The following is a 13,467-nucleotide window of genomic DNA, read 5'->3' as shown; positions in this document are numbered from 1 at the left end:
GGCCCATGGTACATCTCTTAACTTAGTTTGAGAAAAGCTAAGGGTTTAGTTAAGAGATGGCTGAGTTATTGATAAATCAGGAAATCTGATTTCATGTGTCAATTTTAAATCCTTTGTAAATCCTGTGTAATGTCATCAAAGACATTACATTGATGAACCATGTTAAGTTTGGCATTGATATCTTAACAAATAAGCAAACTAACAATTCACTTGTTTAACTATGTAACGCTACAACTTAAAATAATCATAACAAATCTTCTCATTGACAAAAGCCAGATTCACTCCAAATTTGGTTGTTGGACTCATCACAATGATCCTTCAATGTTCGCCGGTAGCTGCATATTAGCACATATGTTAAAATATGCCAAAATACTTAAAAGAAATCTTCTTCTCATGAACCATAGGACCAAATGACAACACATTTGGTCTTGATCGGTAAAAGACGGCTGAGTTATTGACAAATCAAAAATCAGATTTTAAGTGCTCATTTAACCCACTGTAAATCCACATTTAACAGTGGCCTATCGACTTGAAACTTGTCATTGTTATCATGGACATCCTTAACTTCTATGGGCTAGGTGGGACGTTTGCGTCCCACCCTAGTCAACAGCCAGTGGAATCGCGTGGCGCGAAATACAAATACCTCAAATGCTTTAACTTCAACTTCTCAAACATATGACTGTTTTACACCATTTTAAAGACAAGACTCTCGTTAATCTAACCACAATATCCGATTTCAAAAAGGCTTTACAGGGAAAGCAAAACATTAGATTATGTCAGGAGAGAGTACCCTGCCAAAAATAATCACACAGCCATTTTCAAAGAAAGCATATATGTCACAAAAACCAAAACCACAGCTAAATGCAGCACTAACCTTTGATGATCTTCATCAGATGACACTCCTAGGACATTGTTATACAATACATGCATGTTTTGTTCAATCAAGTTCATATTTATATCAAAAAACAGCTTTTTACATTAGCATGTGATGTTCAGAACTAGCATTCCCACCCAAATCTTCCGGTGAATTTACTAAATTACTCATGATAAACGTTGACAAAATACATAACAATTATTTTAAGAATTATAGATACAGAACTCCTTTTTGCAAACGCTATGTCAGATTTTAAAATAGCTTTTCGGCGAAAGCACATTTTGCAATATTCTAAGTACATAGCTCGGCCATCACAGGCTAGCTAATTTGACACCCACCAAGTTTGGGGCTCACTAAACTCAGAATTACTATTAGAAAAATTGGATTACCTTTGCTGTTCTTCGTCAGAATGCACTCCCAGGACTTCTACTTCAACAACAAATGTTGTTTTGGTTCCAAATAATCCATAGTTATATCCAAATACCTCCGTTTTGTTCGTGCGTTCAGGTCACTATCCGAAGGGTAACGCGCGAGCGCATTTCGTGACAAAACATTTCTAAATATTCCATTACCGTACTTAGAAGCATGTCAAACGCCGTTTAAAATCAATTTTTATGCTATTTTTCTCATAAAATAGCGATAATATTCCAACCGGGCAACGTTGTATTCATTCAAAGGCTGAAAGAAAAAAAATGGAGAAGTCTCGTGAATGCGCATCTCAGTCTCACTGTCCCCAGGCTGACCACTTACAAACTCTGCTGCTGTATTTTGCCCAGAGACAGCAGACACCCCATTCCACTTTCTGGCGGCTTTAGAGAGCCAATGGAAGCCTTAGAAAGTGTCACGTTGCAGCACAGATGCTGTATTTGCGATAGAGATTCAACAGAAGGACAAAAAATTGTCAGACAGGGCACTTCTTATATAGAATCTTCTCAGGTTTTGGCCTGCCATATGAGTTCTGTTATACTCACAGACACCATTCAAACAGTTTTAGAAACTTTAGAGTTTTCTATCCAAATCTACTAATTATATGCATATTCTCGTTTCTGGGCAAGAGTAGTAACCAGTTTAAATCGGGTACGTTTTTTATCCGGCCGTGAAAATACTGCCCCCTAGCCCCAACAGGTTAAGATGTACCACACTGAATTTGGTATTGATGGTTAAAAAAATAAAATATATATATATATATATATATATATATATATATATATATATATATATATATATCTATATATATATATATAACAACTCACTCTTTGCATATGTAACGCTAATGATTTTGTATTTAGTGCACATAAAGGAAGATACAGTAGTTCCTACATGATAGTGCTTGATTTGTTATCCAACTGATCTTGTGTTCCTTTTGTCACCCTGTGAACCCTGTTTATTGCTGCTCGTAGCTATATTTTTCACTCCGCCAAAATATGAGGGTCTAAGTTGTGGTCAATTTTATGTTCCGGCCCCCCATCATACGCTCCGACAAAAATTGGTCCGCAGATTAATCTATTTGCCTTCCCCTGCTATAAAGGACTTATTCTGCAAATGATAAATGATAGCGTTGTTTCATACTTTATCACTTTTACTTGTGCTTCTTATCACCTTGACCCACTCACTACTTGTGCTCTCTTGTTCAGGTGAAGAATTCTGGTGGAGTTGTAAATGAAGAGTTGCCAAACTGCTGGGAGTGTCCAAAATGCAACCATGCAGGGAAGACCGGGAAAGTAAGCATCTATGTGGTTGTGGAAATTAATGTTCTAGGCAGAATATCTACGCTCTGCACTGTTCAATATATCACGTTTATTGTAAAAAGACTTGAATTGTCTGAAAACAAATAGGCAAAAGGTATAAAGTTGTCTTCCCTTGTTTCTTCCCTTTTGGCTGTCAAGCAAAAAAGAGGACCAGGATTCAAGTACGCGTCCAACCTTCCCGGGTCGCTACTGAAGGACTCGCGATTGAACCGTGACGTTAAGGAAGAGTCCGACCTGCCCAGTGTGCCAACATCACCCACTGTAGTGAAGAGGAAGGCAGAGCGTGATGACACCCCCAAGAGGAAAGCAGAGGAATATCCTCCTCTGAAGAAACGTTCTCCCATGTTGTCTCTGGGCGGGCTACCTCATCCCCGACCCAGGCCTGAGGACAACCCTCTGAGGAAGAAGAGGAAGCTGTTTGACATCAAAGATGAGGACGAACCTCCTGTTGTCAAGAAAAAGGTAATTTATCCAACAGGCTTTAGGCTGACCATGGATAATTATTTTTATATTGACTGTCTTTACTGAGCATTCCTCTTGATTTGATAAGAGACAGATTTGATAAGGCCCAGAGTTTATTTTGTCAAAATTCTATTACCAAACAATAACCCTTTTGATTTGAGAATTTGTAGTCCACTTACTTGTCAAACACTGTTTGGAGAAAAATATATGATAAATAAGGTCTTTATAAAAATGCAAATTAAAACTGTAAAGATGATTATAACAAATGAATGTCAGAGTAATTGATATGCTCCCCATGTTCCCTTACAGAAGAAGCCCCCAAAACCTGATGACACCTTCACCTTCACCTCCAAACTGTTACGGCCCATCAAGCAAGAGAAAGTTGATGAGGACAAAGACCATGAAGATGACAGATACACAGGGGACAGGGTTGCAGCTAAAGGGAAAAGAGAAGATGATGAAGATAAGGAGGATGATGAGGAGGAAGAAGAGGAGAAACGTGGTGTAGAGGACAGTAAAGGCGGTAAAGTAAAGACTATGCTGAGTCCACTGCTACGGACGTCTGCAGCCAGAGAGAGTGACCAGTCCTGCTCCAGCTCTCCCCGGGCAGGGCCCAGCAGTGAGGGGGGCGATGCCCCAGAAAAGACACTTGGCCAGCTGAAGGCACTCCAGCGACGCCGCCTACCCAATAAAGAGCTGAGCAAGGAGCTGAGCAAAGAGCTCAACCTGGAGATCCAGAAGACCGAGGACTGCTTGGCCAATCAGAACCGCAGACCACTGAAGGGGGAGAACAGCCCAACCAATAACAACCGTCGACCACTGAAGACTGAGGACTCCTCTATCAATCAGAACCGCAGACTACTAAAAACAGAGGACTCCCCCACCAATCATAACCGCAGGCCAATTAAGACTGAGGATGGCCTATCCAATCACAACCGTCGACCATTGAAGACCGAGGACAGCTTGGCCAATCAGAACCACAGGCCAATGAAGACAGAGCCTGAGAGTGACGGGGAGGAGCCTAAGCCCAAGCGGCCACTCGACAACGGTAGCAGTGACCTCGGAGACTGGCTCCACCCCAGGGGGCGGGAGGTGAACGGGACGCCCCGCCAGCTCTCACCCCTGGGGTGGAACCGCAGCCCTCCGATCACACCTATTTGCCCACGCCCCCCTCCCTGCCACTCACCGCCCAAGTGTGTACAGATGGAGCGTCACGTGATCCGGCCGCCTCCCATCAGCCCCCCACCAGACAGACTTCCCCTGGATGACGGACAGGCCCACGTGATGCGCAGGGAGGTGTGGATGGTCGTGTTTGGCCACCTCGCACACAGAGACCTGTGTGTCTGCATGCGCGTCTGCAAGACCTGGAACCGATGGTGAGCTATCGGAGGTCGTGTCTACACTTGACAATTACATGCAACTTCTGCTATCAGAATACGAAGATCGCATGGGTCTAGACGCACAAAAGTCACTTTGTGGTCTGATTGTATTCAGATCTGTCTGACCACTTCAGGAAGTGGTCAGGGATGCGTTGTGTGCGGATTTCTCCTCAGTCTGGATGCAATCAGGCTACCAAAAGCGCATACAGTGGACGACGTCATCAGTGTCTAGAAAATGTGTGTTTTGGGACCGAGAGGCACCTTATCAAATGTATTTATAAAGCTCTTCTTATATCAGCTGATATCTCAAAGTGCTGTACCAAAACCCAGCCTAAAACCCCAAACAGCAAGCAATGCAGGTGTAAAAACTCCCTAGAAAGGCCATCATTCTAACATTGGAGGAAATGCGTTCCTAGCGTCTGAGGATCGTATTTGCTGGCCTCATAAATGCTTTTGTTTGGCTAGAGTTATGCAATCCCTTCAGCATTGCTTGCTAGCTACAGAGGTTATCTGGCTACTTAGCTATACAGTAGTTAACTACTGCCGTCTGTTGTTGTTATCATATTTAGCTTATTCCACCATTTGTAGAATGCACACTGGCATTTGATTATAGTGCAGGAACGGACACAATGTGGACACATTTAAATGTAGACTCGTGACGTTTTCGGAATTCCATTATCAGAATACTACAGCTGCATGAACTGTTAAGTCCAGACAGGGCCTGATAGACCAAAGCGTCTGGTACGAAGTTGGACAAGTCAGTCTTGTGAATAGCGGGTTGTGTTTTTCAAAGTGGTCCTTGTTTATTGGAAAGACCATATGAACACTTAAGGCTTGTAGCTTGCCTAGAGCTCTCACCTCAGTGTAGTCTTTCCACAGCTGTAGCTATGGTGGCTGTGTGATCGTGTAGTTACCTTCGTCCCTGCCTCCCCAGGTGCTGTGATAAGAGACTGTGGACGCAGATCGATCTGAACCGCTGTAAGTCCATCACTCCCCTCATGCTGAGTGGCATCATCCGCAGACAGCCTGTGGCTCTGGACCTCAGCTGGACCAACATCTCCAAGAAGCAGCTCAGCTGGCTCATCAACAGACTGCCAGGTATATTAAACACCAGCCAGCAGTGTTGTAACTGAGGCAATGTGCATATCCCTCTGTGGCTTTATAATAGAACGATATACCATTATACTGTGTCTCTGTCCATGGCTCTGGGTACACACTGCAAACCTGATGTCACCACTGCAGCCTGTTACTGTGCTTCTCTGTACTGAGAGCATTGATAAGAACGTATTTAATGTGACTAGTTTGGGGATAATGTAACGCTGTCTTTGTTTCCTTGGTTGGGTGAGCTGGAAGTTTCAGAGAATGCTGCCGTATGTCTGCTCCATAATAATGGTATCCCCAGGGTTTCCTCAGAGTTTCTGACGATTGGCTTTGTTTCTTCTTAGAATTAATTATGCGGCGACTGTAATTACATTTGCATAGTGATGGTTTTTGTTTGCTTGATTTTGCACCCTCATGTTAATGAACTGTTGGAGACTATTAAGATGTTTAGTAGGAATTGAGAGAGTGAGTGATGTCGATGAGTTTGACCCCTCTTAACCCCTGACTGTTGTCCCTGCAGGTCTGCGGATGCTGCTGCTCTCAGGCTGCTCCTGGGTGGCTGTGTCTGCCCTCTGCACCGCCAGCTGCCCGCTGCTGCGGACCCTGGACGTCCAGTGGGTAGAGGGTCTCAAAGACGCCCAGATGAGGGATCTGCTCTCACCCCCCACAGACAACAGACCAGGTAGGTTTTCGCCAATCCTGCACTGTGTTAGTGACCATCTGGACACATGGTGTGAAGTATTGAACAGTATGTCAATCTGCTTTGCAGTCCAGTCAGGCTGCTGCAGCCCATCCATGTCAGGTCTTGCTGTGCTCTCTGCTGAACATTTGTGTTGGCCTTTATAGACCACACAGCTGGAAACGCTTGCATTCGATTCTGCTCCTACTGGAAGTAAGGAGCTTTTAAAAGAAAAAAGAAGAAAAAGAACTTGACATGCATTCAATCTTTGTCTCTCTCTCCCTCCATAGGTCAGCTGGACAACAGGAGTAAGCTGCGAAACGTGGTGGACCTGCGTCTGGCCGGGCTGGACATCACGGACACCTCTCTGCGCCTCCTCATCCGCTACATGCCCCAGCTGACCAGACTGGACCTGAGCTACTGCAACCACGTTACTGACCAGTCAGTCAACATCCTGACCGCTGCAGGGACCACCACCAGAGACTCGCTCACTGACATCAACCTCTCCGGTAGGAGCATACAAGGCCATGTCACAATGCCTACTATCACTAGAGACATTGGATGTCTCTACTAAAAGTAATCACTGCTAACAGTACTATTTACTATTTAAAACATACTGGTGAGAATCCGGACATGGCCATTGACCGCTCATTGCAACGTTCATTCATTGCTTCATAGGTCTTATTGAATGACAAATGTTGCCCACTGAGATGAATGTGTGCCTCATAAAGTCATATAACGACCCCATGGACACCAGTATAAATATCTTTAATTGTCTCTATTTCTGATGCACAGTTGGAGCCATGGGGTGGAGTAAAACTAGGCTCCATTCCAAACACCATAACTGAAGTACCACCCCATGGTTCTCCTCTCCCTGAGTAGTGCTGTTAAAGGTTGGGTCAATGTGAGACAGACAGACAGACAGACAGACAGACAGACAGACAGACAGACAGACAGACAGACAGACAGACAGACAGACAGACAGACAGACAGACAGACAGACAGACAGACAGACAGACAGACAGACAGACAGACAGACAGACAGACAGACAGACAGACGGCTCTCTGGCACCACTGATGTCTAAATATCCACTGTCAGTCACTGTTAATGGGGGAAGCTGTCACCCATTGACTGTACTCAATATGCTCATGACTATGGTGAGGTTTTGGTTGGAGCCTTTATTCTAGAAAACAAATGACTGTTATGACCAAGTATATAGGAGGCACGTATCTTTCTGTGCATTAACTGAAGATGATGAATGGTCTCATATTACAACAACCTCATAATGTATCTTCCTCCTCCCTAATCTCTGCAGTGTGCAACAGAGTCACGGACCAGTCCCTGACCTACTTCAAGCGCTGTGGAAGCATCTGTCATATTGACTTGCGCTACTGCAAGCAGGTGACCAAAGAGGGCTGCGAGCAATTCATTGCTGAGATGTCAGTGAGTGTACAGTTTGAACTAGTAGAGGAGAAACTACTGCTGAAACTCAGCTAGTGGACAAACAGCAGGTTGACAAAGACTACTGTATGCACTGGCTAGCTAGGACACTCGTCAGAATAAGGAACTGGCAAGGGTGATGTTGTCACCATGGAGACAGTGTTGTATTTCACACATCTCTGTGCAAAAAAACAACCCACATTGGAAATGGCATAAGACATTTTAAAAGTGACTGTTGCCCTGATACTCATTGAATGGCTCTTGTGCTGCTGAAGCAAGAATGTTTTCCAAAACAGGATGTTCAACATGTAAGACAGGACACCTGGCTGTACTGGAAATTTGACAGAGCATGTTTATTTTTATTTTTTTTGCTAAGATATTGAAGTATTTAATTTTTTCTTTCTGCAAGTGAACGTGTGTGTGTGTGTGTGTGTGTGTGTGTGTGTGTGTGTGTGTGTGTGTGTATACACGTACATGCATGCATGCATTCATACATACATACTTACATACAGTTGAAGTCGGAAGTTTCCATACACCTTAGGCAAATACATTTAAACTCAGTTTTTCACAATTCCTGACATTTAATCCTAGTAAAAATTCCCTGTCTTAGGTCAGTTAGGATCACCACTTTTATTTTAAGAATGTGAAATGTCAGAATAATAGTAGAGTGATTTATTTCAGCTTTTATTTCTTTCATCACATTCCCAGTGGGTCAGAAGTTTACATACACTCAATTAGTATTTGGTAGCTTTGCCTTTAAATTGTTTAGCTTGGCTCAAACGTTTCGGGTAGCCTTCCACAAGCTTCCCACAATAAGTTGGGTGAATTTTGGTCCATTCCTCCTGACAGAGCTGGTGTAACTGAGTCAGGTTTGTAGGCCTCCTTGCTCGCACACGCCTTTTCAGTTCTGCCCACACATCTTCTATAGGATTGAGGTCAGGGCTTTGGGATTGGCCACTCCAATACCTTGACTTTGTTGTCCTTAAGCCATTTTGCCACAACTTTGGAAGTATGCTTGGAGTCATTGTCCATTTGGAAGACCCATTTGCGACCAAGCTTTAACTTCCTGACTGATGTCTTGAGATGTTGCTTCAATATATCCACATAATTCCCCTCCTCATGATGCCATCTATTTTGTGAAGTGCACCAGTCCATTCTGCAGCAAAGCACCCCCACAACATGATGCTGCCACCCTTGTGGTTCACGGTTGGGATGGTGTTCTTCGGCTTGCTAGCCTCCCCCTTTTTCATCCAAACATAACAATGGTCATTATGGCCAATCTGTTCTATTTTTGTTTCATCAGACCAGAGGACATTTCTACAAAAAGTACGATCTTTGTTCCCATGTGCAGTTGCAAACCGTAGTCTGGCTTTTTTATGGCGGTTTTGAAGCAGTGGCTTCTTCCTTGCTGAGCGGCCTTTCAGGTTATGTCGATATAGGACTCGTTTTACTGTGGATAAAGATGCTTTTGTACCTGTTTCCTCCAGCATCTTCACAAGGTCCTTTGCTGTTGTTCTAAGATTGATTTTCACTTTTCGCACCAAAGTACGTTCATCTCTAGGAAACAGAACGCATCTCCTTCCTGAACGGTATGCCGGCTGCTTGGTTCTATGGTGTTTATAGTTGCATACTATTGTTTGTACAGATGAACGTGGTACCTTCAGGCCTTTGGAAATTGCTCCCAAGGATTAACCAGTCTTGTGGAGGTCTACATTTTTTCTTCTGAGGTCTTGGCTGATTTCTTTTGATTTTCCCATGATGTCAAGCAAAGAGGCACTGAGTTTGAAGGTAGGCCTTGAAATACATCCACAGGTACACCTCCAATTGACTCAAATGATGTCAATTAGCCTATCAGAAGCTTCTAAAGCCATGACATAATTTTCTGGAATGTTCCAAGCTGTTTGAAGGCACAGTCAACTTAGTTTATGTGAACTTCTGACCCACTGGAATTGTGATACAGTGAAATAATCTGTCTGTAAACAATTGTTGGAAAAATGACTTGTGTCATGCACAAAGTAGATGTCCTAACTGACTTACCAAAACTATAGTTTGTTAACAAGAAATTTGTTGAAAAACGAGTTTTAATGACTCCAACCTAAGTGTATGTAAACGTCTGACTTCAACTATATATATATATATATATACTACCATTCAAAAGTTTGGGGTCACTTAAAAATGTCCTTGTTTTTTAAAGAATAGCACATTTTTTGTCCATTTAAAATAACATAAAATTGATCAGAAATGCAGTGTAGACATTGTTAATGTTGTAAATGACTATTGTAGCTGGAAACGGCAGATTTTTTATGGAATATCAACATAGGCGTACAGAGGCCCATTATCAGCAACCATCACTCCTGTGTTCCAATGGCATGTTGTGTTAGCTAATCCAAGTTTATCATTTTAAAAGGCTAATTGATCATTAGAAAACCCTTTTGCAATTATGTTAGCTCAGCTGAAAACGGTTGTTCTGATCAAAGAAGCAATACAACTGGCCTTCTTTAGACTAGTTGAGTATCTGGAGCATCAGCATTTGTGGATTCGATTACAGGCTCAAAATGGCCAGAAACCACGTACTTTCTTAAACTCGTCAGTCTATTCTTGTTCTGAGAAATTAAGGCTATTCCATGCGAGAAATCTCCAAGAAACTGAAAATCTATTACAACGCTGTGTACTACTCCCTTCACAGAACAAACTGGCTAACCAGAATAGAAAGAGGAGTGTGAGGCCCCGGTGCACAACTGAGCAAGAGGACAAGTACATTAGAGTGTCTAGTTTGAGAAACAGACAGCTAACAAGTCCTTAACTGGCAGCTACAGTAAATGGTACCCGCAAAACACCAGTCTCAACATCAACAGTGAAGAGGCGACTCCGGAGCTGGCCTTCTTGGCAGAGTTGCAAAGAAAAAGCCATATCTCAGACTGGCCAATAAAAATAAAGATTAAGATGGGCAAAGATCACAGACACTGGACAGAGGAACTCTGCCTAGAAGGCCAGCATCCCGGAGTCGCCTCTTCACTGTTGACGTTGAGACTGGTGTTTTAAAAAACAAGGATATTTAAGTGACCCCAAACTTTTGAACGGTAGTGTATGTATGCACACACATACACACACACACACACACACACACACACACACACACACACACACACACACACACACACACACACACACACACTGAGTGAAAAAACATTAGGAACACCTTCCTAATATGGAGTTGCACCCTTTTGCCCTAAACAGCATCATTACGTTGGGGACTCTACAAGGTGTCAGGGTTTTGTCCAATGCTTCCTACAGTTCTGTCAAGTTGGCTGGATGTCCTTTGGATGGTGGACCATTCTTGATACACACGGGAAACTGTTGCGCGTAAAAAACCCAGCAGCGTTGCAGTTCTTGAGTCACTCAAACTGGTGTGCCTGGCTCCTACTACCATACCCTTTTGAAAGGCACTTAAATATTTTGTCTTCCCATTCTCTCTCTGAATGGCACACACACAATCTATGTCTCAATTGTTGCAAGGCTTAGAAATCCTTCTTTAACGGGTCCTCCTCCCCTTCATCTACACTGATTTGAAGTGGATTTAACATCACATTAATAAGGGACCGTAACTTTCATCGGGATTCACCTGGTCAGTCTGTCATGGAAAGAGCAGGTGTTCTCTTTCCATGAGGAATGATTGTTTTGGGTTAAAAACCACTCCAGGCCACTCTTGAACATCTAAAACTAGATAGATAGATATTATAATGGGCCGATATATATTTTCAAATAACTGCCTTCTTTTTCTGACCTGCAAATTTGCTTTTGACGAACACATCGGTCCGAAAATAAATCTGTGCTGCTCAACATTTAATTTTGAAAAGCTGATGTGGCCCTCGAGCCAAAATGATTGGCCACCCCTGATGAACACAATGGTCATGTTTTTCTAATTTTGTTCATTATTTTCTTTTGTTGCAATGCACCGTTTATGCATTATACAGAACAATTTTTTTTATCAGAAAGTGTTTCATACTTTTGTGCAGTACTGAATGCACTGATTTACATGTACCATTTTGATTGAATGGTGTCAATCTGCCTCACTGTTTGTTTTTTATTATTTAGACTCAAACCTTCTCTGAAGATTTATGCCAATAGAGCAGTAGCTTGTTTTCTGTGCAGGTGTTTTATATTTTATTTATTTAAGTGCTGCTATTTCATTTTGATATTTGTATTTGTCTTTACACAGGTACTTTCTACTTTCCATAGAACAGTTGTTTTACTCCACTTCAATTTCTAAGTATCTATAAAAATCGATTTCCACTGTTTTGACTTTTTTTTTTTTATATTACTGTACTTTCCCAGGTTTATCAAGCCAGTGTGAGTTGGCACCAGTAACCGTTTACTAGAGGAAGCATCATGAGACTGATTTCAAGTCTACTACTTGCATACCAAGAATCTGTCAATCAGTCTCCATATACTAGGCTGGTGACATTACCATACTGTTTTAATTTTTTACAAGGGATTCTCACACCTATAGATGCAGGTTTTAAAGACATGCTCCTGAACTTTGCCGACTAGTGAGTCTTTTTTAAACCTCCCACTTTCGACTGAATGTGTCAATGCCGTTCATACGTGCATAATCTATGAACAGAATTACTGTTCCACGAAATCGCTAGTTCGAAGCCACTGTTTACTGGAAACTGTAGGCTCTGCCATTTTCCCCCACGTGGGCTAGCCCCCTAGCAATTTGAGCTTCAGCCCCTCACAATCAAATTGTATTTGTCACGTGCGCCAAATACAATGGTTGTAGACTTAACCGTGAAATGCTTGAGTGACAGCTAGCAAGATGCACACATAATAGAGCGAGAGAGAGAGAGCAGTGATGTGGTGCACATATCTGATGTGGTATGCAATTTTCGGGGACCAGTTTTAGCTATGAGCGCTACTTTCAGAACTACTGGCTAAAAAGTATACAAAAGTACTGGAGAATCTCTTTAACCAGACACAGTATCGTATATGGTATAATAATAACTTCTATACACAAGTAAAGCCACTACTTACTACTGGTGTAATATAAGGAATGTAGTTAGTTACCTGTCAGACACTGACCATACAGTTCCCCAGTTTGTATTTAACTCGTGTTAATTACAGGAAATAACAAAAGTATGGCTACTGGGGGGTCCTAATGTGTATATAAATATACTTTTTTGTATGAGGACAGGCCTAACTACCAACCATGTCTTCCCTGTGCAGTTGGGAAATATTTTAGTACTAGTATGTCATTGGTTCAACTGTATATACTGTATAGAGAACTGTTTGTGACTTGAGTTACTAAAAATTCATTCTAAATACTGAACTCTATTTTTGGTCATGTTTCCACGATCGTCTTAATTTATCTTTTTGGTCATGTTTATAAGCATTGTGTGCAATATGTAAACAAAACATTTGTGAAATATGTTTAAAGTATGTCATATGTTGGAATATCTATTAACGGTTTTTACATTCTGAAATAAAGACCTTAAACATCAACATTTGGAATAGTTTGCCATTTTGTCTACTTGCATTCATTAAACCGGGGATAAACAATTGATTTAGGGTAACTGGTCGGATACAGCAGTGTTAAAAAAAAAAACAGGATCTCTGCTTATTATATGGTACGGTATTTTATTAAATCTATTAAATAATTATTGTAATTACCAAAATAAAATGTTCAACATTCCAAAATACAAAGTTCCAGGATTCCATAGAGTGCTCATAGCTATAACTCATCATACTTTGACATCATATAGCTGCCTACAAGTGACATCTGA

At 42.0% G+C, this 13,467-nt stretch overlaps 1 protein-coding gene across 1 annotated transcript in view; it reads left to right on the top strand.

The window, feature by feature from the left end:
* Positions 1-13,186, top strand: part of LOC106568226 (lysine-specific demethylase 2B) — a 51,125-nt gene extending 37,939 nt beyond the window's left edge. The window contains exons 15-21 of the mRNA XM_082960456.1: positions 2,509-2,610; positions 2,761-3,084; positions 3,394-4,460; positions 5,398-5,561; positions 6,085-6,246; positions 6,534-6,752; positions 7,560-13,186. Of these exons, the coding sequence (XP_082816582.1) occupies positions 2,509-2,610; positions 2,761-3,084; positions 3,394-4,460; positions 5,398-5,561; positions 6,085-6,246; positions 6,534-6,752; positions 7,560-7,741 (2,220 nt within the window). The 3' untranslated portion in view covers positions 7,742-13,186. The remainder of the gene's footprint in view (positions 1-2,508; positions 2,611-2,760; positions 3,085-3,393; positions 4,461-5,397; positions 5,562-6,084; positions 6,247-6,533; positions 6,753-7,559) is intronic.
* Positions 13,187-13,467: the final 281 nt, after the last annotated feature.

Source organism: Salmo salar, chromosome 13, assembly GCF_965601325.2.
Source record: "Salmo salar chromosome 13, fSalSal1, whole genome shotgun sequence".
Classification (NCBI taxonomy): Eukaryota; Metazoa; Chordata; class Actinopteri; order Salmoniformes; family Salmonidae; genus Salmo; species Salmo salar.
Note: the sequence above shows the minus strand (reverse complement) of the source record. Positions and strands in the feature narration are given on the sequence as shown.